The sequence below is a fragment of the Leptonychotes weddellii genome, chromosome 7 (assembly GCF_054177405.1).
Source record: "Leptonychotes weddellii isolate Sample4059 chromosome 7, ASM5417740v2, whole genome shotgun sequence".
NCBI lineage: Eukaryota > Metazoa > Chordata > Mammalia > Carnivora > Phocidae > Leptonychotes > Leptonychotes weddellii.
Genome location: NC_138375.1, coordinates 85,302,061 through 85,325,502, shown reverse-complemented (window position 1 = coordinate 85,325,502; position 23,442 = coordinate 85,302,061). Strand labels below are relative to the sequence as shown.

At 35.1% G+C, this 23,442-nt stretch overlaps 1 protein-coding gene and 1 pseudogene across 6 annotated transcripts in view; both read right to left on the bottom strand.

Annotated features, from left to right (window-relative positions):
- The window catches only part of SSBP2 (single stranded DNA binding protein 2), a 284,354-nt gene that overhangs the window by 197,254 nt on the left and 63,658 nt on the right, over positions 1–23,442 (bottom strand). For all 6 annotated transcript variants that reach the window (XM_081826638.1, XM_081826635.1, XM_081826636.1 and 3 more), the window contains exons 2-3: positions 14,036–14,108; positions 1,855–1,916 (exon numbers count right to left, since the gene is read on the bottom strand). In XM_081826638.1, coding sequence (XP_081682764.1) covers positions 1,855–1,916; positions 14,036–14,108 — 135 coding nt within the window. The remainder of the gene's footprint in view (positions 1–1,854; positions 1,917–14,035; positions 14,109–23,442) is intronic.
- Positions 4,975–5,054, bottom strand: LOC115944816 (U4 spliceosomal RNA; annotated as a pseudogene).

Genomic DNA, 23,442 nt, shown 5'->3' with positions numbered 1-23,442 from the left:
TGGGCGCCTGGGTGGCTCAGTTGGTTAAGCGACTGCCTTCAGCTCAGGTCATGATCCCAGGGTCCTGGGATCGAGTCCCGCATCGGGCTCCCTGCTCTGCGGGGAGCCTGCTTCTCCCTCTCCCACTCCCCCTGCTTGTGTTCCCTCTCTCGCTGTGTCTCTCTCTGTCAAATAAATAAATAAAATCTTTAAAAATAAAAAAATAAAAAATAAAATAAAAAACTGAAAATACTGTACCCATATATTTTGCATGTGCTACATTTAAATTGAATAGACTATAAAATACGTATGTGCCCATTATTTACCATTTCTTTGATATCTCCAACTATGCACAAATTAAAATTAGTTAAAATACCAAAACCACAGAGGAAGGGCTCCCCTGAATCTTAGAGCCATAGAAAAAGGAAGAGCAATGGCAGATTTAAGAGCTGTATCTTGTGATAGTTAAGACCGAAAAAGCTAAAGTATTCAGTGAGGTATTATCAACTACCAACAGTATGTAAATAGGTTAAATTCATAAGAAATGGAGCAAAAGAGAAATCGGTGCAAGAAATAAAATTAATTCTTTAATGGAAATTTTCAAAATCTTCACTTTGTTAGCCCACTAATCCAATAGGGACAGACTCCTAAAATGGTTTCTTAGGCTACTTTGCAGACCTAACTGGAAACATACAAAATACAAGGTGTTAACAGGTGTGGAGACTCAATTAGATTCAGCAAACAGCTAAATTTTTACAATATAGATCTAGATATCATAAATACATACTATGTAAAATGAAAAATTGACTTTTATAATATATACTATAACAGCTAAGTCTTAAATCCCAGGAAAACAGCACCATGATAGTGCTTAACTGCAATAAACCGTTGTTCCAAATACAGGAACAGCTCTGAGCCAAAGGACTGCACCTGTTCCTGCCATACATATGTGAGACAAACAAGGGAAACCCACAACCACAACTGATCGAGTGTGGTTCCATTCACCACTGAATGTAAGGCATGTTTTCAGGAGAGAGGTTAAAAAGATGATGGCATTAAATAACGTGCCAAGGAAACCATGTGCATGGCCCAAGAAGACAGCTTTTGTTTTTCTCTTTTAATTAAGATTCTGAGAGATGAATATGTAAGGCACTGGACAGAAAATTCTTCTAAATTGAAGAAATGCAAACCAACAGTCTAGCATGTCCATGCAGACACCTGAACTGCCACTGCTAGTGCAGAGAAGTCACAGATCTGGACATATTGGTACTACAGTGAAATTTATAAGCTCTGCTATCAGCTGGGTCTTCAATATAGTCTGATGGTCTTTTTTGTGTTTCTACACAGTTCTATCCCTGAATCTATATTGAACTATTTCAGTTTTTCTTCTGGACTATTCTTCACTGTCCTAAAAATTCACCACTGCCTCTACCTTCAGTATCCTCAGGTTTAGATGAGATCATGAGGGTCTAAAAGCCAGGAAGAAAGACGTCACAAGAAACAAACCATGCTAGCAGCTTGATCTTGGATGTCCAGCTTCCGGAAATGTGAGAAAAGAAATTTACGTTGTTTAAAAGCCATGTAGTCTATGGTACTTTATTATGGCAGCCTAAGCTGACTAATACAGAATCATACTTACAGTAGGAGATTACATATACCAAACCCAATTCTAGCTTGACTCACTAGTAGTATCTTTAAGTTAAAGAACACTAAAGCTGGTTTTGAGTGACTTTTTTTAAGTGCTACCTTTCATAAAATAATTATAGAAAACAAAAATAAATAAATAAAAAAGAAGCATGAATTCATAAACAGGTATAGTGCAGGCCTACTGGAATACATCATCAATCTAATAAAAATGGAATAAAAGATACTTACCACCACCAAGAATGTAAGAATCCTGGTGGTTCCCCCAATGTGATGTTTTTTTCCCATCTTATCTAAAATGAATAAAAGAGATATTAAATACTTTCCTAATAATACCTTTTTCCACACATATTACAAAACTACATTTTCCCATTTAAAATACTAAGGTAATACATAAGATTTTAATCATTTTCATATTATTCTTTATTCAAGTTTTATAAGTACTCATTTTACATAGTCATTTGGTGATTGGATAGTTTGTGAGAGAAGATGCCACCATTACTTTCCTGAATTGCTTCCCACTGTGCCAGGATTTTCAGGAGAGACTTCTGGAACTTAATATTTCAGGATCTTAAGGCACATCAAAATCACCATTATTAACATCACTATGAGAATCAATTATCACTACCAACCCAGAAATTTGCAAATGACTGGACTTAATATGTGCAACTTGGAAATTACGCCTTAAGGGTTGAGTTTTTGAATAAATTCTTGATTTGAGGGAATAAGAGTAAGAAGAGTTTAAAAAAGAGGGACACCTGGGTGGCACAGTCAGTTGTGTGTCCGACTCTTGGTTTCTACTCAGGTCAGGTCATGATCTCAGGGTTATGAGATCGAGCTCTGAGCTCAGGACAGAGTCTGCTTAGGACTCTCTCTCCCTTTTCCTCTGCTCTTCCCCACCCCCTCCTCCCATGCTCTCTCTTTCTCTCTCTAAAATAAATAAATAAATCTTTAAAAAATCTTTAAAAAAGAGTTCAAAAAGATGGAAATATTAACTTTCCAAATGTCTATATATATATTTACATATATGTTCATATATATTTATATATATTATATTTATATTTCAGATGAGTTGGAGTTCACTATAAAAAATTTAAAAGAAGATCAATATCTCTGAAAAATTAAAATTTCTGACTAAATACTCTTTACAAATTAAATTCAGAAATTGGAAAACTAGGTGGGTATTTCTACAGTGCCTTTTCTAAGCACTGATAGCAGTAAACAAAAGATAAAGATCTTTGCATTCAGGAAGATTATACTTTAGTAGAGCAGACAGACCATAAACAAAGAAAAGCAAAAAAAAAAAAGAGAGAGAGAGACTATTAGAAGTAGAAGGTGACAAATGCTAAGGAGGAAAACAAAGCAGGGAAGGAGGATAAAGAAAATGGAAAACAATAAGAAGTGAGCTATAATTTTAACTAAGGTGATCCAGAAAGCCCTCAAAAACAATCTTTATGCAGAGGGACCTGGCTGGCTCAGTTAGAAGAACATGGTGCTCACTGAAGAGCATGCCACTCTTGATCTCAGAGTCCTGAGTTTGAGCCCCATGGGGCGTAGAGATTAAATAAATAAATAAATAAGAACTTGGGGGAAAAAACAACAACAATCTTTATGTATAAGCATGATTTAGTTTTTTAGTTTAAGTAATTAGGGGTGCCTGAGTGGCTCAATTGGTTAAATGGCCAACTCCTGATTTCAGCTCAGGTCATGATCTCAGGTTCATGAGATCAAGCCCTGCATAGGGCTCTGCACTGGGCATGGAGCTGCTTAAGATTCTCTCTCTCCCTCTCCTTCTGCCCCTCCCCCACCTGCACATGTGCACGTGCACTCTCTCTCTCTCTAAAAATAATTAAGTAATTAAAAATTATTTAACAATATGCTAATCAGCAAACTATGCCCATAGGCCCTTAACATAACTAGGAAGTAAACAACTACATAATTATAGATTTCAAAGAAAAAAAAAAATCAAGGAATCCTTTCTATCACCTACTATGGAAGAACTTAGAAATTCTTGTCCCAAAAGGATTAAAATAAATAAATAAAAGTTTTAAGATAGGAATTCAGAAAGTGGCCCAAAATGTAAAAAAAAAGTGACTCTCTAGGGTAAAGATGAAAAATCATAATTAAAATCACTAAAATCATTTTTTTTAGTTCTTAAGTACACAAAATGTAAGCCAATGGGAGCTTTGAAGTAATTTGCTCTCAAAAAACAAAGAAATTTTCTAAAAATGAGGAAATTATATATGTGATAGCCATTTTTTTTTTTAAAGATTTTTTTATTTATTTATTTGAGAGAGAGAAAATGAGAGACAGAGAGCATGAGAGGGAGGAGGGTCAGAGGGAGAAGCAGACTCCCTGCCGAGCAGGGAGCCCGATGCGGGACTCGATCCAGGGACTCCGGGATCATGACCTGAGCCGAAGGCAGTCGCTTAACCAACTGAGCCACCCAGGCGCCCAATGTGATAGCCATTTTTTAAAAGAGCTAAAGGAGAAATCCTAGGGATTAATGAACTTGAATTCATAAAGACTAAATATGAACAATGAACCAGAACATGTTATAAAAAGCCAGATCCTAATTTGAATTCCCTTAAGAGTAACACAAGTAATTTTTATATCTATGCTACCCTTTATCTGAATTTCCGTTAATCATTATTGTTATCTTCTTGGTTCATGAAAAAAATAAGGAATGGTAGTACTTCATGAGTCTGAGGATAAACGAAACTCTGAAAAATTTATAATTTTGTCAAAAACCTGTGTCTCATCTTTCTCTCAATCTTTTCTCTTACCACTTGTTCACTAATTGATGTCTTCTTGAAAGGGCATAATAATGAATCTTACAGATATGTCCCAGACACATAAGTATTCCTAATCCCTGGAATCATCCTAATTATATAAACAGCAAGTTTTTCACAGTAGCGTCCCTACATATCTCAGTTCATCCTAACTTGACAGATTATGACTATGAAATAAAGCCGACAGCGCTATGCTCAATTAAAGGGAGAATGTGCGATGACTTACATTACAGTTAAAGTGGCAGGACTAGATCTCAATGCTGGATGGTGCTGGAGGAGGGATTAGACTTAGTCTAACATGAGTCCTACTGTGCTATAGCCAGTGCTCAGCAGTTTCCCTCTGCACTTCCACGACTTCAACAAGCAACCACCAGCAATTTCAGGAGATAAAGTAATCGAGGAAAATACCTACATGGTTTATATTCAATATGGACTTTTGTGAAATAAAAGTAATGCGTTTTTATTATATTTTTATTTTTTTGCATTTGTGTTTTCAATAGTATTATATTTTATTGTTCCTCACAGCAGCTCAAAATGCCTCCCATACATGATCTTTTTTCATCCTGATAAGTTTTCAATTAGCAATAATCGCGCCTCGGATAAACCTCATTGGCTACGATACTGCCACTGCGCAAAGCTTTTTTTTCATCCTTATAATAGTCTTTACTACATAAAGTTCACGTTCACGTTTCTCACTTTAAATTCCAAGTAAGTGGCAGAAGCAGCTAAAACTCTGGTCCATCATATTGAAAATAACACAAAAGCCATCCTTTTATAGTTATTGAATAAACAACAATTAACACTTCAGGTGTTTCCAAAGAAGAAGTGGTTCTACATTAAGAATGTTTCCATAGTTAATGGTATTTTTTGCCTCTAAACTAATTACTACTATAGGTATTACTTGTTTATAGGAAGCATGAGATGATGCCAAGGAAAAAAGAACCCTGGTCTATAGAAAACTAAGGTACATTCATTGCCACATTGTTAGAAATAATGAAAATTAGAAACAACCTGAAAACACTCACCAATTGTAAAATAAATTTTGATACATACTACAGAAGAATGTACAATCATTAAAAAGAATATGACACATCTACATGGAAAGAGAGCCATGTTATATTGGCTTTTTAAGTTGGAGATTTGGAAGATTAGAGAATATGTATAGTATAAACTTTTTTTTAAATGATTTTTTTACTGGGGGAAGGGGCAGAGGGAGAGAGAGAATCTTAAGCAGGCTCCATACCCAGCGCAGAGTGTGATGCAGGGCTCAATCTCACAACCCTCAGATCATAAATCGAGTTGGACACTTAACCAACTGACCCAGCCAGGCCCCATAAACCTTCTCTATTTAAAAGAAGTTGTTTATATATGTATGTATGCATTTGGGTGTATACATATTAAAGATACCATACCAAACAGGTAAAGGAAGACTTTCATTTTAAAATCATATTCATCTATGTAGTTAAATTTTTTTTAGCAAACACGTATTAATGATGGACATGGTTGAGGAATGGCCTGAAAATACCCCTAAATGTCAATAGCCATTTTAGAAACAATACTGTTATTTATGAAAGGCATTTTCTGTCGTATTGAGTTTCATAGGCTTCAGGCTTTTTGGGGTATTTGAATGACATCTATGCAAACAATTTCTCTATCTTTATTCTATTTTTCCTTCTTTCATTACCCCAGCTCCAATATGTATTCTTCATCCTAAGGCTTTTTAAAGTTGTTGAATCATCCACCTCCCTTCCTTCCATCATTTGCCCAGCTAAAAGCTGTGTTCTCCTAACTCACAGATAAATCTCAATGCCCATTCCCACTGTCATATTCTACATTTGAGAGCCTTGTCTGTGATTATGCTGTGTCTCTATTATATGACCTGGCATTTTCAGCATTTCTATATAGGTGGAGAGCCAAACATTGAATGAACAAAAAGTATATTGGCAGGGGTAAGACATGCCATTTGGCTTATAAATGATAATTATAATTTACAAATGCCCATACTATCTGATATAGCAATTCTTCTTCTAGGAATTTATCCTATAAATATGGTCATGTGTGTAAAATTATATATATATAACAATTTTCAGTAAAGCATTCTTTGTAATTGCAAAAGACTGGAAACAACCTAAATGTCCATAAGTAGGGGGCTGGTGAAATATATCATGGTACATTTCATAGAATGAAATACCCCACCACCATAAAAAGAATTATGAAGTTTCATGAACCAGTATAAAACAACTGAAGTCAAACAAATGAAACAAAAATTAAAGCATGTAACAGTGTGTGTAATAAATTAGTATTTATTATAATTTATATATAGTTACATTTTTATATAATTTATACATTATATATTATATTTATACATAATTTCTTTGTATAAACAAAGAAAAATGATACACACACACACACACATATATATATACAGGTACACACTTGCTTAACTTTTCATCATTATTTGCTTCCAGCAAGGTATACTGGAACTTTACCTATTATCTCTCAGCCCCACACTCACCCTTCTTTGTCCATTCTACACTAAGTGCTGGGATTCTAAAAATTGTATTGCCTGGTTTCCTGTTCAGCTCTGCCATCAGAAGGGTGCTAGTTGGAGATCAAATGGCAGGGGGAAGAAGTGAAGCTTCCTGCCCGTGGCTCCAAAAGTGCAATAGCTGCTGGTTGTAGCAGCAGTAGCTACAGCAGATACCCCAGCTACAGCATGGGACAATTCTGGATGTCAACAGTTCCTTTTCAGAGGTTCTAGCCTTGTCAATGTGGGACCTCTTTGAATGATCCAGACCCACTTCCATAGCATCTCCAAAAGCACAGCAGTAGGCTCGAAGTGCATGGGCTCCGAACTTTTCAGAGTATTCCTAAATCCTTTCATACTTCTTGAGAACCAATATTCAAAAAATGTTAATACCATAAACGGATAAAGCTAGTTCCTGTGTTAAGAACCTGTATACCTACGTATACATTTGTTCCTAGACAAAATTCCAGAGTCTTCTAATTTAGATATAACCTACTGTTCCCACTAATTTTATAAAATCTTCCATGGATAGATGCATCTATATACTAAACTAAATGTAAAAAAAAAAAAAAAAAGAAGAAAGAAAGAAAAAGGAAGAACAATTACATTTTAATTTAAAAAATTAACAAAATAGATGTATAATGGGAAGAAAAATCTGATCAGACTTTAAAGCAGATAATCCAAAATTGTGCCATTCAGTATGGTATCCCCTAGCTACATGTGGTCCTTTAAATTTAAAATTAAGTTAACTGAACGTTCCTCATTTGCTCTAGCCACTTTACAAGTGCTTAATAATCACATGAGACTAGTGGAGAACTTATTAGAAGCACAGATCAGAAATCATCTTCTAGTCACAGGAAGTTTTACTGAATAGCGTTGCTCTATTCTAGATGGTAGAAGACCTCGTAAAGGCGACATCCAGGTGAGAGACTGGGCTGCAGAGATGCACATGCTACTTGTGCAGCTGAAGTCTTTTATTGGGAAAACTCCCTGATGGATCCCTTCTATTTTTGTTTTTATTTTTTGGGCTAGAAAAGTAGAGGCTCCCAGGAATGGTTGGAAAGTAGAGAATGAATATTTAATATGCCACATAATAAAATAACAAGAATTCAGGAGGCTGCTGATAATCCCGCAGGAAGAAGATGTCTGAGATGTCTAGGAGGATTCAGAAGAGGGGACAATGGGAGAGGTAGTGAGGAGTCAGTAAGACAGAAGGCAGGTGGGAGCCCTCAGGTAAACAGTTGCTAAGCAATTCCCATGGCCAAAAGGAGACCAAAAAACTTAATGGTTGTGTTTCATATTCAAGCTGATGTTGTTACGTGTACTGTACAAGGCTGAATGCTGTTCAGTTTTCCCCTAATCTTCAGTAAGAATCTTTTATACACAAAAGCAATGACTCAGTGGAGCTTGGAGGCTATGAGAGAAACACGAACCTTCAAAGAAAAGGTAGCAGACATAAGAAGGAGAAGCAGTAAGGCTGTAATACTTGGTGGGAGCAAGAAATTACAGCAAGAGAACCTCCAGTCCCTTCTCCCCCTAGTAAGCCCCAGAGATGTTAGAGAGGACTTGTGGGAACCTGTAATATTAGGGATTAGAGTTGGAGCTATTTTGATAGGAAAAGTAACCCCTGGAGGTAGGAGAATTGCAGGCCATCCAAGTGACAGATACTTGGAGCATACATGTACACATAGGACATATATTTTTATTTGTACTCTAGTATAGAAACTACACAAGGTAAAAAAGAATTGGTCAATAAGTTTAAAATTAACACTTTTTGGGGCGCCTGGGTGGCTCAGTTGTTAAACATCTGCCTTCGGCTCAGGTCATGATCCCAGGGTCCTGGGATTGGGCCCCACATCGGGCTCCCTGCGTGGCGGGAGGCCTGCTTCTCCCTCTCCCACTCCCCCTGCTTGTGTTCCCTCTCTTGCTGTATCTCTCTCTGTCAAATAAATAAACAAAATCTTTAAAAAAGTAAAAATAAAAAAATTAAAATTAACACTTTTGAGTATGTACTACATGCTAGGCCCTTCTAAGCACTTTATAGGTACTAACTGATTAAACCTCAGTACAACTTTAAAGTATTATTACAATTATCTTCTTTTTATAATTAAGAAAACTGAGTAAGATACAGAACATAATTCAAACCCAGCAGTCTGGCCCCAAAGCAATTACTCTTACCTACCATACTATGTTGCCTCCCAAACTAAAGTTTAAGAAACTGGTTAGTAAATTGTTATTTTCTCTTTTCAATGAAAGATAAACAGAACAGAATTTTGGAGTCTCTGATGTTCAATAATTTAGCATTCCTAATAAAATCTGAAGAAACAATCTGTTAGATGCTTTTAAGCTTCTATTTCTGGCTAACTTACAGGCTAATTTATGGCAATTAAGGGCTATTAATATAAACAACATAAAATCCTTAAGAAGGAAGAAAAATCTCGATATCTGCAACAATCTAATTCTTAATTTTATTTGTTAAGGTCACCAAGCCTCATTCTGAGGTATGACAAATACCATGCAAAATTTCAGGAGTGAGTTGGAATTATCTTCGCATAATGAAATGAGATAACCAGAAAAAGGATAGTTTCTAATGAATTTAAAGTAACAAAAATTGATACAGAATTGTAAAGATTTCTTAGTTTTCTGTTTGTAATATTGAATACTGAAAGATAATAGATAAAAAGATAATAAAAGATAAAGCTGAAGAAGAGCTCTACATTGAGACTATTTCTAAAGAAGGTTCAATTTTGGGGGATGGGGTAACTGGTTGAGGGACATTAAGGAAGGCACATGATGTAATGAGCACTGGGTATTCTATAAGACTGATGAATCACTAAGCTCCATCTCTGAAACGAATAATACACTATATGTTAATTAACTGAATTTAAATTAAAAAAAAAGAATGTTCAATTTTGTCCTTTTAGGGGTAAGAAAATTTAAAGTTGTCAAAACTATATTTGGGATTCAGGTACTGGTTTAGAATCTATCATGAATCGGATATAACAAAGCTTTAGTCAACATAACCTGTGTGGAGATGTGATTTCTATCATTAGTTCAATGCTATCTCTTTTAAATAAGGAAAAAAAAAAAAAAACAGCTGGGCTAATAGTTCTGGGCTCTGTTCTGGCAGATAACAAAATCTATCAAGAGCAGTTCAGTTGCTGATAGCCCGGGTCAAGGGCATTATCAGAAAGGCCAAACCCATGGGACGCCTGGGTGGCTCAGTCCGTTAAGTGTCTGACTCTTGATCTCAGCTCAGGTTTTAACCTCAGGGTCCTGAATTTAAGACCAATGTTCGGCTCCCCGCTGAGTGGAGCCTACTTTAAAAAAAAGAAAAAGAAAAAAGGCCAAACTCAGTGAGAGACTAGGTTGCTGAGATACACATCTTACTTTTTCGGATGATTTCTACAGTTCCAATTTGACCTCTTCACAACTTCACCAATAAAAGAAACCCACTCTAAGGAAAGGTGGCCCAGCATAGCAAATCCTGATTCAAAAGGGCTCATTAACATCATAGTCATCCATACACTCATTCATCCTGAGGGAGAATGACAAAATGGGAAGAAGTATTCTACTACACTCTAAACCAGGGTAAGAACATTGAACATCTGAGTGATTGGTGACACTTTAATCATTTGCTTTTTACCACAATACCCAATCCAAATAAACAGGTCTTTCTAGTTTTTCTTTAAGTTCCTTATGTAACTGTCCTGAATTAGGTAAAAAATCTGGGGATAGACTCACAAGAACTTAGATAAGATGGTCCTTTACTTCTTAAACTACTTAAGAAGTCATTCTACAACAAGCAGCCTTAAATTTTCCATATGATCCAAGTGAAAGTAAGAGAGAAAGCAATGCTAAATAGGGTACAAAGCTCTAAAAGATTACATTCTCCTTCCTTTACTAACCATAGTTGGGGGGCGGGGGGAAGCAGTACTGGCATTCACACAGACACCAGAGTACAAACCAACAATGTTTCTTTTTTACTTAAAGAGCATCCAAAGCATGCAAAGCTTCTTTGCAAGAAGATAAAGTCCAGTCTTCCTGGCACAGTATGCAAAAGTCTTCAGTAAGAGTGCACTATCAACTTAGAGAGGTGGAGCCCTGAGAAAGCGAACTCCAACTACTCAGGTGGGGAGGGATTTAAGGCAGAGTAAAGCCCAGGGGACAGAAGCCTATGGTATTATACATATATATATATAGCTTATGTAGGCGAATACAAGCAGCCAGTTCTTGTGGACACAGTGAGAGGAAGATTATAGAAAGGTACTGAAATTTAACCAACTGAAATTATTTAGAACTCTAGGGAGTACTCAGCAATGGCCTGTCACAAATCTACTTCTAGGCTTCCATTTTAAAATTGAGATAATTTTGTATTTTCTCCTCTATTATTTTTATTTTTAAATAACTGTACAAATAGGATATAATTTCTGCATATATATATATATATATATGCAAGTAAGGATAAAATTCCCCTTTAATTCCTTTAAAATCCCTACTCTCAGAAACTGGTCTGGCATGTATATTCTTTCAGACTTTTTACTATACTTCACACTCATAAATATGTACCCACAAAAATATATAGTATTGTATTATGTCCCTTTATGTTCAAATGTTTCCATGTGAATGCCATACTTCAGCTTGCTTCTTTTACTTGAAAATATTTTGGAAGTTTACCTATGTTAAGTCCAAATGGATCTAACTTACTCTTTTACATTTTGGGAAACTTACACCTCAATCAATCTAGCCATTCCCTATATACAGAAAAAGCTATATTGGTTATTTAGGTAATTAGAACGTATTTTCACAGTGCCACTTGGAGTTTGGCAAGCTACAAAGTAAAGAATAGTTCTGGGAATCACACACACTCATCTCCAAAGTCCAGAAACACTCTATCTTCTTGGTAACAATAGTTTGTTTTCAGCTTAATTGATTCTTCTTGTGAAATTGAACCAGACCGATAATTCAGAGAAATCCTCAGTTTTGTATTCCAAATGAAACCAGAGAAAATAAAATCATGGTAAATACTTGTCAGAAAAGTGCTCTTCTGAAATTATAATTTCATTTTTACCAAATAGACCTAGAAATTTTGTATATCCATTTTCCATTCAATTCAGGGTATATCAGTATAGTACCTAGTTATCTCAATCTAGTTATGCTTAATCCACATGATCCATTTAAGTCAAAACAGCTGAATTTCCTTAAATGCATTAGCAACATTTTTCTTTTTCACGAAGTTTAAGAGTCACTGCATCTGACATCTTATAATGTTGGTTAAAAAAAGAATATATAGTCATGGGAACGCCCAAGGATTTAGAAACTTGAGTCAATTCAAAATGCTCCTTGATCTAAGGAAAGAGAACAGTAAATTCTTTCATCAAGTTTCATCAAGTTTTCAACTGCATTAAAATAAAAATTTTAAATCTCATAGCTGGCTTTAGTTTCTTTTAAATACCTTCTAAGTTGGCAGTGATTAAGAATACAAATATTAAGAGCATCCCTTTTGCAATCTCAATCATTGCCCTGTAACAACAGTGAGTGTGGGGTAGCAAGGTGAAATACAAGGTCTTCTAATTAATGATTTAATGAACTATAAATACACTAAATGTCTGTTTTGATTTGAATATACTTTAAAATCCAACTTTTATTACAATGTATATATTCATTCTATGATAAAACAATTGACTTCTATGTTCTAAGCATACCTCCCAAATTCCTTATTTGCAAATAGGCCCTAACAGTTCTCAAATACTAATTAATTAGATAAAAGACTGGGGGGCTATGTGTGTTTGTTTACTTCTGCATTTGTTTTTGGAGCAAGTGAATCTCAAGAAGGTTGTACCTCTAGCAGGGAGGGCACTTTGGTCAAGGGGTTGCCAGTGATGTCCCTGATGTGCTGGGGGTCAAACTAGTGAGATGACTGGAGATATTATTTCAAGCAGGACTTGTCTCATAAAACTATAAACACCGGCCACAAATGAGAGCTGCATATGTAGCCTTAAATTTTCTAGTAACCACATTAGAAAAGAAAAAAATGGTAAAATTAACTTTAGTAATAAATTTTATTTTACCCAATATATCCAAAATATTATTTCAATGTGTGATCAAAATTTTAAAATGACTGATATTTTATGTTCCTCTGTTCACACTAAATCTTCAAAATCAGTGTGTACTTCATACTTTTGGCACTTTTCAATTGGATTAGTCACATTTCAAGCATTGAAAAGGCCATATAAAGCTAGTGATTACCATACTGGACAGCACAGATATGGGGGAAAACCAGAAGCTTTCAAATACACATAGATCTAGGCTTGAATTCCAGTTCCATAACTCACTAAGCTATATGACCATGAGACAGCTATATAAATTCTCTGAGCCCTATTGTTCTTATCAGTAAAACAGGAATAATACCATCTGCCTTACAAATTTCTTGTAAGAATTAGAGATAATATAAAGTACCTTGGCACATTATGTGCCTGGCATATAACAGAACTCAATAAAATCCTCCTCATCTTCATCATTATATAAATTGAAGAAGAAAAGAGGAGAAAGTACCATTGTAAAAAGGCTTAAATTTGAACTTTAAAAAATGTGGAGAAAAGCAGGAAAAGATACAAAAACTTGAAATCAGATCATCAAAATGTTTTCTAACTGAAATTTAGTCATCAATCCACTATTACCCATACAAAATAAAAATTTAAAAAAAACATTATTTTACAAAATTATGAATAATGCCAAAATAAGGTACAGCTAAAACTAAAGATATGGTGGCATTTGTCTTTTTTTTTCTTTTAAGCAAATACCAAATAGACCTACTTTGGTGAGTCATAGACCTGGTTATGGTTGCCAAGGCTAATATTAGTTTCTATTTCTACAGGGGGAAATGGCTAGAAAGTTGAGTAGAAGGTTATTGGCATGAAAATGGGACACTAAAACTGCTTACAAATAACCTACAAAGACTATATTATGCATTTGATAACCAATCATTCACTATATAATATGTAATGATAGTTTTTCAAATAATTGTTATAGAATATTTTCATTCACTTATATAAGAAATCAAAATAAAATACGGAAAATATATAAAACATACCTCTGATAAAAATGTTTGGGCCGATTTCTGAGCTCCTACATGGAGCAGATATTCATATACGTAGAGTGCTAACCTGGAAAATGAATAAAATATTTATTGAGAAGAGGTGTATTTAACATTCATTCTTTAAATAATGCACATACCCTTCATTACAAAAATATCTTACACACTAACAGTAACAGAAAATCAACTCTTCCCATATCTTTTCAATGAGAGTTCATACATGGCTGTTCAGGAAGAACTTAAACTAAATAACACACAAAGAAAAAAGGCAAATGTATCTTTTCTTAAAAAGAAACATCCAAATAGGGATTTTTTTCCTGGGTCATGTCACTTATCATAACCTCATTCCCTTTGTTATACCTAACATAATTGATAATTTATAACCCAATATTAATAATCTCCATAACATATTTTAAGGTATAGTTATTATCTTTCATTATTAAAATAAATGAATTAAGTAATTGGACCTTTCTAACAACTTCATATGTCCTTCAATCTTTTTGGTGAACATTAACATAAACTCCAGCTGTTTGCACATCTGTATGCCAAAATGGGTGTTAAAAGCTCATTTTAATATTTGTTCAGGCAACCTCTCCTTACTCTTTAGGTCTGATTGTTAAACCAGTAATATATTAGCTTATAAGGATGCAAATTTTCAGCAAACCACAGCATTAAGTAAAGTTTAAAAGCATCAAATCATATTAAGCATTTGGGTACTTATAGTTTAAAGGTTAACACAAAATTCCATATAAATTTATCATTCAAATACAGAATATTAAGTATGCACTATACACTTGTACTACCCTCATTATCTTGTGGATTCAGAATTTTAAGCTACACCATGTGGCTCAATTTCAGTTGAGCTGTTAACAAAATATTATTCATAAACCCAAATTAGTCTGAGGCAGTATTTTTAATGATATCTTGGACTGATGCCCAGATAGCTCACAACAGTTCAGTTTCTGCTACACTATATTTACCAATATTAAGCCAGGTTTACAGTAAACAGAACAATGTAATAATAACCACAATTCTGTAGAGCTATATCATTTCTCTTGCCAAGTGAATTTTTGATTGTTAAAGATTGATAGCATTTGCAAAAATGAATATTTTCTTCGTTTTCATGAAAAAACATCATGCATGTAATGAAAAGAGAAAGCCTGTACAAATTCAATTGCTCTGTCCATTTAGTTCTTTCCCCATTCCAAAACTGCCAAATGCTTAAAATGAGAATTACTCTGTGGTTACTAAGTACCACAAGAGAGTAGACAGACATCTGTTAAAATTAATCATAGATAAAAACTATGTCATTAGAAACATCTCCTAACCTCTTCAAATTGAATGACACTTCTTAGATCATGCTTCTCAACCCTTTTTCTACCCTAACACACATGAGGGATATGACATGCTTCTTTCGATAGCAGTATCTCCTGTGGAAGCGTGGTTCATCCCCAAAGTACATAACGGATGAGAGAATTGGAATATTCCTATCGTTTCAAACAAACAAGCCCTACTGGTGATTCTTACCACAACACACATATCCCACACAACCTGTCCCTCCACTAACTACTCCCAACCCCGTCACATGATTTCACTGACCATGTTGGCAAATCTCACCTCAAAAAAGAGAATTATTTGTGAATTTTTCCTGGAGACACTGTGAAGCCTCAAATTTGCCTGCCAGGGATGGTGTCCCCCTACTGCCTGAGAAGAAACCTGACCCCAAGTAATTCCTTGCAGTTTGTCAAATCTTAGGCCTGACACCAAACCAGTGTCAGAGGCTAGACAAGAAACCCAGGCCTAAGTCAAAGGGTGAACAATAGGATGTTCCACCAAACTTGGAAATATAGGAAGCAAGAGGCAGAATGTAAAGCAGAAACACCGTGGTGGTCCTTGGGGGTAAGAGAACAGACCCCAGAACAGTCAAGGCCAGAGCATAACTGTTGCTGTGTCCTTGCAATGAACACCATTCCTTAAAGTTAAGCAAATCACTTCCTCATAATCTCTTCTTTGTAATATTAAAGGGGCTAATATACTTCTACTATGTTTTCCTCCAGTTAATCAGGTAACAAAAAGGATATCTCTTTATAAGTGGAATTAAAAGCAACAATCTCTACTCTTTCTCTATGGGTGTAAGACAGTGATTATAAAAAATGTATTGGAAGGGGCATAGAATCAATGGGGGAAATGACATAACAAAAAATTCTGAAGCATCCTCCAAGTGGTGTGCCTGTCCTCCCACCTTTAGAATCTGTGCTGTAGCAGCACGTCATTACCAACAGGGTGATACAGTGGGACAGGGCTGAAAAAAACCTATCCATAATGCCACCTCTATGTCCAAGTTCTGTCCCTTGAACAAAATTAATGCTTGCAGGCAGCCAAGATCTATGCTGTAGAAAGAGTGGCAGGGACCACTGCATGGGTGAACAATTAACTCTACTGCCATGATGACTCCATAATTCATCACCAGCAAATCTCCAGTATTTTAACTACCATCTCAGTGCAGAAGATTTTCCAAACCTATCTCTGTAGCCCTATTGTCTCTACCAAGCTCCAAACCTGCTTCTCTAAATTACTGTTTGAAGTTCCTAACAAGATACTTCTCTTTTAAATTGATCACATCCAAAGTTAAACTCATCTTCTCCATCTGTTTATATATAGTACCTGTGCTCACCTTGAATGAAACAGAATTTGAGTCATATCCTCATTTGCAAAATGGAAAGAATATTTTTCTTGTAATATTGTTGAAAGAATTAGAGTACAATGATTGTTATAATTTCAACTAACTCTCTCACATCCAATAACATATTACCAGTCATGTGCTGGACTCACATTCTCTCCCACATTTGCCAGTTCTTTCTATCCCCCTCCTGCTCTTGGCAGACCATTCAGAACCACAGCAATAGCAGGAACATTTGCTCTAGCTTCAGATACAGGTACTGTATATTTCTCATCAGCTCCCCATAGTAGAGGCATCAGGGCCACCAGAAATAAGAATCTCCAGAAGGTTCTGGGGAAAAAGCCCTGCAGTAAAAGATACCATTTGAACACAGATGATTCCAGGGGAGTGGGGAGTGACACTTATCCACCCATGTAGGTAAATCATGGCATGGTCCCTTGCCCCGTGGCATGAGATCACCAAATATAAGACAACATTTTATTTGGATTCAATTTCTACTGAACAGTAGAAATTTAAAAAAATAAATATTGAATATACAAATATTTAAACTGTGTATACTCTCAAATTAACATTTTCTTTTTTCCTTTTCAGAATCTTTAAAAAACTTAACCACTTTTGATAAATTAGAGTGGCTATTTAACCTAATGGATAATAATGTGATCCAAATACATAAAAAAATAGAGAATCATGCAGTAAGAATTTATATACATATACATATACATATGTATATGTATACATACTGTCCACAGAAACAGGGTAGAAGGAAACATGAGTTATAGCTAATGGTAGAAACATTAATAACAATAAGAAGAAGTAACAGATGAAGACTAACTGGTAACAGACAGACAGGAAAAGAAAACCCAAACAAAGCCTTAAAATCTTAAGGCCTACTTAAGACTGGAAGCAAACATCCCCATACCTCCTTCAGAAGACCTGAGGGCAACTTTCCTTATAGCATTGTCCTCTAATTAACAACCATTATGGAATTGTCATGGCAGTAGAGTTAATTGTTCACCCATGCAGTGGTCCCTGCCACTCTTTCTACAGCATAGATCTTGGCTGCCTGGAAGCATTAATTTTGTTCAATTTTGTCTGCAGCAAAAGTTTTAAACTTTGTGCCACTCATACCACACAATACTCTAAGATATTTGGCTAGATAAAAATACGAAACCTCTGATAATATTTTCTGAAACATTTTTTTCCCAGTTTGCTGTTTGACTTAATTTTGGTCAAGGGTTTTTTTGGGGGGGGGGGCGGATTTAGATACTTTTAATTAAAATTTTTTTAAAGATTGTATGTATTTATTTGACAGAGCGAGAGAGTGCACGCGCACGAGCATACAGCATGGGGGAGGGGCAGAGGGAGAGGGAGAAGCACAGGCTCTCTGCTGCAGACTCAGGGCTCAATCCCAGGACCCCGAGATCATGACTGAGCTAAAGGCAGATGCTCAACTGACTGAGCCACCCAAAGCACCCCAATCACTACTGATTTTAAAATCTAGAGAATGTTAAACATCACTGTGAATCAAAGAAATATATATTAAAGCAACAATGGGATTTAAATTCTTATTTAAACACATAATATGTGAGGGAATGGATACTCCTCCTGCTGATAACAGTAAACTGGTATCACTGTTTCAAAACCAATTTGGCATTAAGTATACATCAAGAATTTGTAAAAAGAAAAAAAAAAAGTTTACATACTTTGACCCAATAATTCCATTACTAGAAGTCTAGCTAAAGAAATTATCCTAGGGGCGCCTGGGTGGCTCAGTTGGTTAAGCAACTGCCTTCGGCTCAGGTCATGATCCTGGAGTCCCGGGATCGAGTCCCGCATCGGACTCCCTGCTCGGCGGGGAGTCTGCTTCTCCCTCTGATTCTCCCCCTCTCATGCTCTCTGTCTCCCATTCTCTCTCTCAGATAAATAAATAAAAAATCTTTAAAAAAAAAAAAAAGGAAAAAAAGAAATTATCCTAAATGCAGAAAAGCTTAATGCACAAAAATTTTTAACCAAAGATTATGTAGAACAATCAAAGAATAAATAAATAAATAAACTGGCTGGAGTTACAGTGAAATATTTTTGCATTAGTTAATTTCATGTTTGAAAATATAATTCAGAATTTAGTTATAAATCTATTCAATAAGTACTTAAATGACTCCTCTCTGCTTAACTACTGAACTTTAAAATCTGTGAAAATGTCATTACCACATGACCAAATAAAATTACTTCAAATTTAGCTTGTGAAAATTACAAAATCTAACAAAGAAACAGATTTTTACCATTCACATGAACAAACTCTATTACATGCCTATCACTAACAGTTCTCGGACAACTTAGTATATAACTAAAAAGGCATATACAACAGGTACTGTCACTCAAAAGTCTAATTATAGCAAATTCTCAACCATCCTTATAAATGAAGGACTTTGCAGTCGGAGAAAGGGGTAAAGACCTTACTGCACTCAATTCTTTCTATAATCTAGCTATCTTATTTGAGATTAAATCTCTTCCTCCAAAGGAAATGGTAGGAAAAAAAAGGAACATGGGCAAGATATTAAAAAGGTTTCTAAAATAGGATTGTTAATTTGCAAACAAGTTTTCCAAGCTACACATAAATAAAAAGTGAATACTTTCTATAGTTCAGTGCTAATTTCTAACTCTTTCTACATATATGTATGTGTACATATATAAATTATCTATGTATGTGTGTATAATGTATCATTATTTAAAAAAATCATTTCACAAAAGTCGGCTAATAGAAAAGGTCTAATTTTTTAAAATCTGAATTTAGAGAACAGTTAAAGTGGATATGACTGTTGATACTACAGAAAAGATGTTTTTATCTTGTGAACAGGATTTATCAAGTTACTTTTACATTATATGTGCTAGTTATAATAACATACAATTTTTTATTTATAAATATTTATAAAACTTTCCAGGAATATATACCATAATGTGTGCCAATTTTTCGTAATGTGTGGATAACATTTTATTACGCCTCACAATATTCCTATAAGGGACACAGAGTTATGAACTATGTAGAAATATTATTAGGTGTCTATGCAATGAAAAATCCAACTACCAATAACTGACCATGTCTGTCAGCCTGACCATAATGTCCTATATCTACTTTTCAAACTTAAGTCTATTACCTACTAAAGAAACTGTCTTTTGCACACTATCCTTTAAATATTTCAATAAGATGTAGTGTTGAAAGTGAAAAGCAAGAGAAAGCTGCCATTCAATATGAGAAAACATCCATCCATTCCAACTTCGTGATTAAAACTAATTATTAGCATTTTGCCATCTTCTTACATTTAGCAAGGAAAAAGAAAAAAAAAGATTCAAGTAAACATAAAGCTTTCAAGTTAATAGATCCCCATCTGTAACTTTAAAATTCTTTCGATTAGGCCCTGAAAAAAAAGAAAAAAAGAAGAAAAAATTCTTTTGGTTAATTCACTGTATGTACAAAGGCGGGGGAGGGATGACAGGGTTAGATAATAAAAAAGCTATTCCTAATTTGTTTTGAAATTACATTACTATAATGTACTTTACCTGTTTTATCTCTAGCTCCAGCACCTAAAATGGTTCAGTATCCAATATGTATTTTTTTTTTTTAAGATTTTATGTTTAACTAATCTCCACACCCAGGAGCTTGAACTTACAACCCCAAGATCAAGAGTCCCATGCTCCACCAACTGAGCCTGTGAGGTGCCCCTCCAATACATATTTTTTAATGAATGAATCTCTTACCCCATGCATAAGGCTCTTATAGGATCCTTTAGTTTCTTCCATTCAAGGCATTCAAATGAGAAGTGTCAGATACCCCCTTGGATACCTAATTTAGCATTATCATCCTCTTAGTATCCTTAAGATTCACCCTCTCAATAAAATATTATAGTTTGACAACATGAACGTTGGCAAAACAATTCTGTCACACTGATTCAATCCCTATATAAAAAAAAAAGATTGTTTTAAAGAAATGTTAGTCTATTTAATCACGGGTGGTAGATTTTTGTTTTGTTTATTTTTAATAAAATTAATCCTTAAAAGACAATGACTTTCTTCTTTCCTCTTCACTTCCTTTTAAAAGAAAATAAATCAAGGTTAGGGAATAAACAATAGAAAGATGATAGAGTTACAAGAGGGCTATTTTGTAAAGAATGGTCTAGCTGTTGCCATTTAGCACTGGTGAGCTGTATGTATCCAAAATGCTACATTCAAAATTTAGTCCCCATCTTTTGTGCTTAAATCCCAATGTCAGTAAGAAGACTTAGATACAGAGAACTTAAAGTAGATTAATTTCTCCTACTGGTCTTTTCTAGTCACATTGGATCGAGGAAAGAGATCTCTCTTATTCCTGAGCCACTGTGTAATTCCAGTTTTGACCAATGACACGTATCAATGTCCAAATGTGATTCCTAGGTGATAAAATGCCAGTAGTTAGCTGGATCACAGCTAGCTAACAAGTAGCAGAGAACATTTGACAGCTACTGAGAGGCTGCTCATGAGACTGTAAGTGGTTTAGCAGTGACACTAGATCAGCCTGATCAAATTTTCAACAGAGCTTATAACCTGGTGCTAAGGAGGTATAAAAAATTAGAAATCTGTTTCTAACATCACCTTTTTAAAGTTCTTCATCATTAACAGTGAACCTAAAAAACTGATTTAGAGTGTCAAAAGCTATCTATGCAACCACACAATAATGCTAAAACCCAGCCTTTATTTTAAACACACTAAAATGTCTATTTTTTTATATTCTCAGTATCAGTTTTAAAGAAATAGATACCTGATATATATACAGATACTAAAGATATTAAGTGTTCTAGGGCAGGGATACCTGCATCAGTTAAGGTAGGTACAGGAATGAAAGATTTAACAATTACATGGATACCTGGGCATAAGAAATATGTTACTCTGCTAATGTCTCATTGATGTCATTTATGATGAACAAGTAATGTTTGGGAATATGATTTGAAATTAAATGATTTGGTATACTTAGAAACAGAAGCGCTTGCCTTATATAGACAGGCAAGTTGAGGATCAAAATGACTACTATCAATTTGGGGGAACTAAAAAAGGCTAAGACATAAAAATGAGAATTCATAAAAAATTAATTAATCGACAGTTTGTAGAAGCACAATTACTTGTAGAAAATTCATAGTAAAATTTTCCATCCAATCTTCTATCTAAGCTATTTACATTGGGAATACAGTACTGACTCTACTTGATAATAGTACTTACTCCATTTCAATCCAGCTGGAAGATTTCATACTTTATACCCAGGCTCCCACTTGCTTATGGAATCTTGATATACATAGTTTACGTCTTTACTTTCTGTCTGTGTTATCCTTACAGAGAGCAGATTTTCCTTACATTCACCCAGAACACTAATCCTTCTTAATCCTTGCTGACTAACTTGGAAGTCTTCCCATACTCTGCTGTTTTTGTTTTTGTTTTTTAAGATTTTATTTATTTTTTGGGGTGCCGGGATGGCTCAGTCGTTAAGCCTCTGCCTTCAGCTCAGGTCATGATCCCAGGGTCCTGGGATCAAGCCCCGCATCAGGCTCTCTTCCTCTCTGTCAAATAGAGACACAGCGAGAAAGGGAACACAAGCAAGGGGAGTGGGAGAGGGAGAAGCAGGCTTCCCGCAGAGCAGGGAGCCCAATGTGGGGTTCAATCCCAGGACCCTGGGATCATGACCTGAGCAGAAGGCAGATGCTCAACCACTGAGTCACCTAGGCACCCCTCTATTTAAATGTTTTAACATCAAAATTAACACCAGACACCAGACTTCTACTTATGCCATGGAGGAGTAAGTGGGACCGAACTTGCCCTCTTTCTTTAAGCAACTTTCTAGAAAATTGGGTATCTTATATGATCAAATTTGAGCGGGATTAAGGCAGCTGGAATTTGTGGGCAGAGTATCAGACGGAGGGAGCTACACAGGAAAAAAGCTCCAACAATCTGCATAGGAATCCTTTTGCATAGGTATGAGGCTGGACAAAGAACATTGCTCACATAGGGCTGAGAAACCACTAACTACTCACAGTAGAAAGACCTCAATGAATACCAAGCGCATTCAGTAGAGAACCACGGGTCACACATCAGAGGTAGAATAAACTAGTCTTAGAGTAAAAGTAGACTTAACCCTAATTTTAACAACCCAAACCAAGCTTGTAACAGTATTATTGTGTAGCCAGATTGATTTGGCTATAAAGTAGCTTTAAGTAAAGATAAGTACCAAAAAAAAAAAAAAAAAGTCATACTTGGTATCAACTCAGAGATATTAAGATAACATTCAAGTTGGTGAATGACTTGGCCAGTGGGTACAAGGTGTATATGAGAAATCTTTGTACCTTTACTCAATTTTGCTGTGAACCTAAAATCGGTCTTTTAAAAAAAGTATTTTTTTAAGGTGATTGCGATGGGTAATGGAGCTTCTTACTTCCTTCTCTGTACTGTTCTGTATTTTGCAAATTTCCTATAATCAAGAAAAAATTATTTTAAAACTTTGTTATGAGCTCATAGCTCCTTCCCCAAGCTTATTGTAAATTATTATCTATATGGAATATTTTCCTCAAGTACAGATGAACAGTAATAGTTTAATAATGCTATTTCAACATATTATAACCAAGAAAATCTTCCTTCTAAATAATGTAAATTATATATCCAAAGAAATTAAGATGAGTAGAAAATATTTAAAAGATGCCTAATGTTTTCC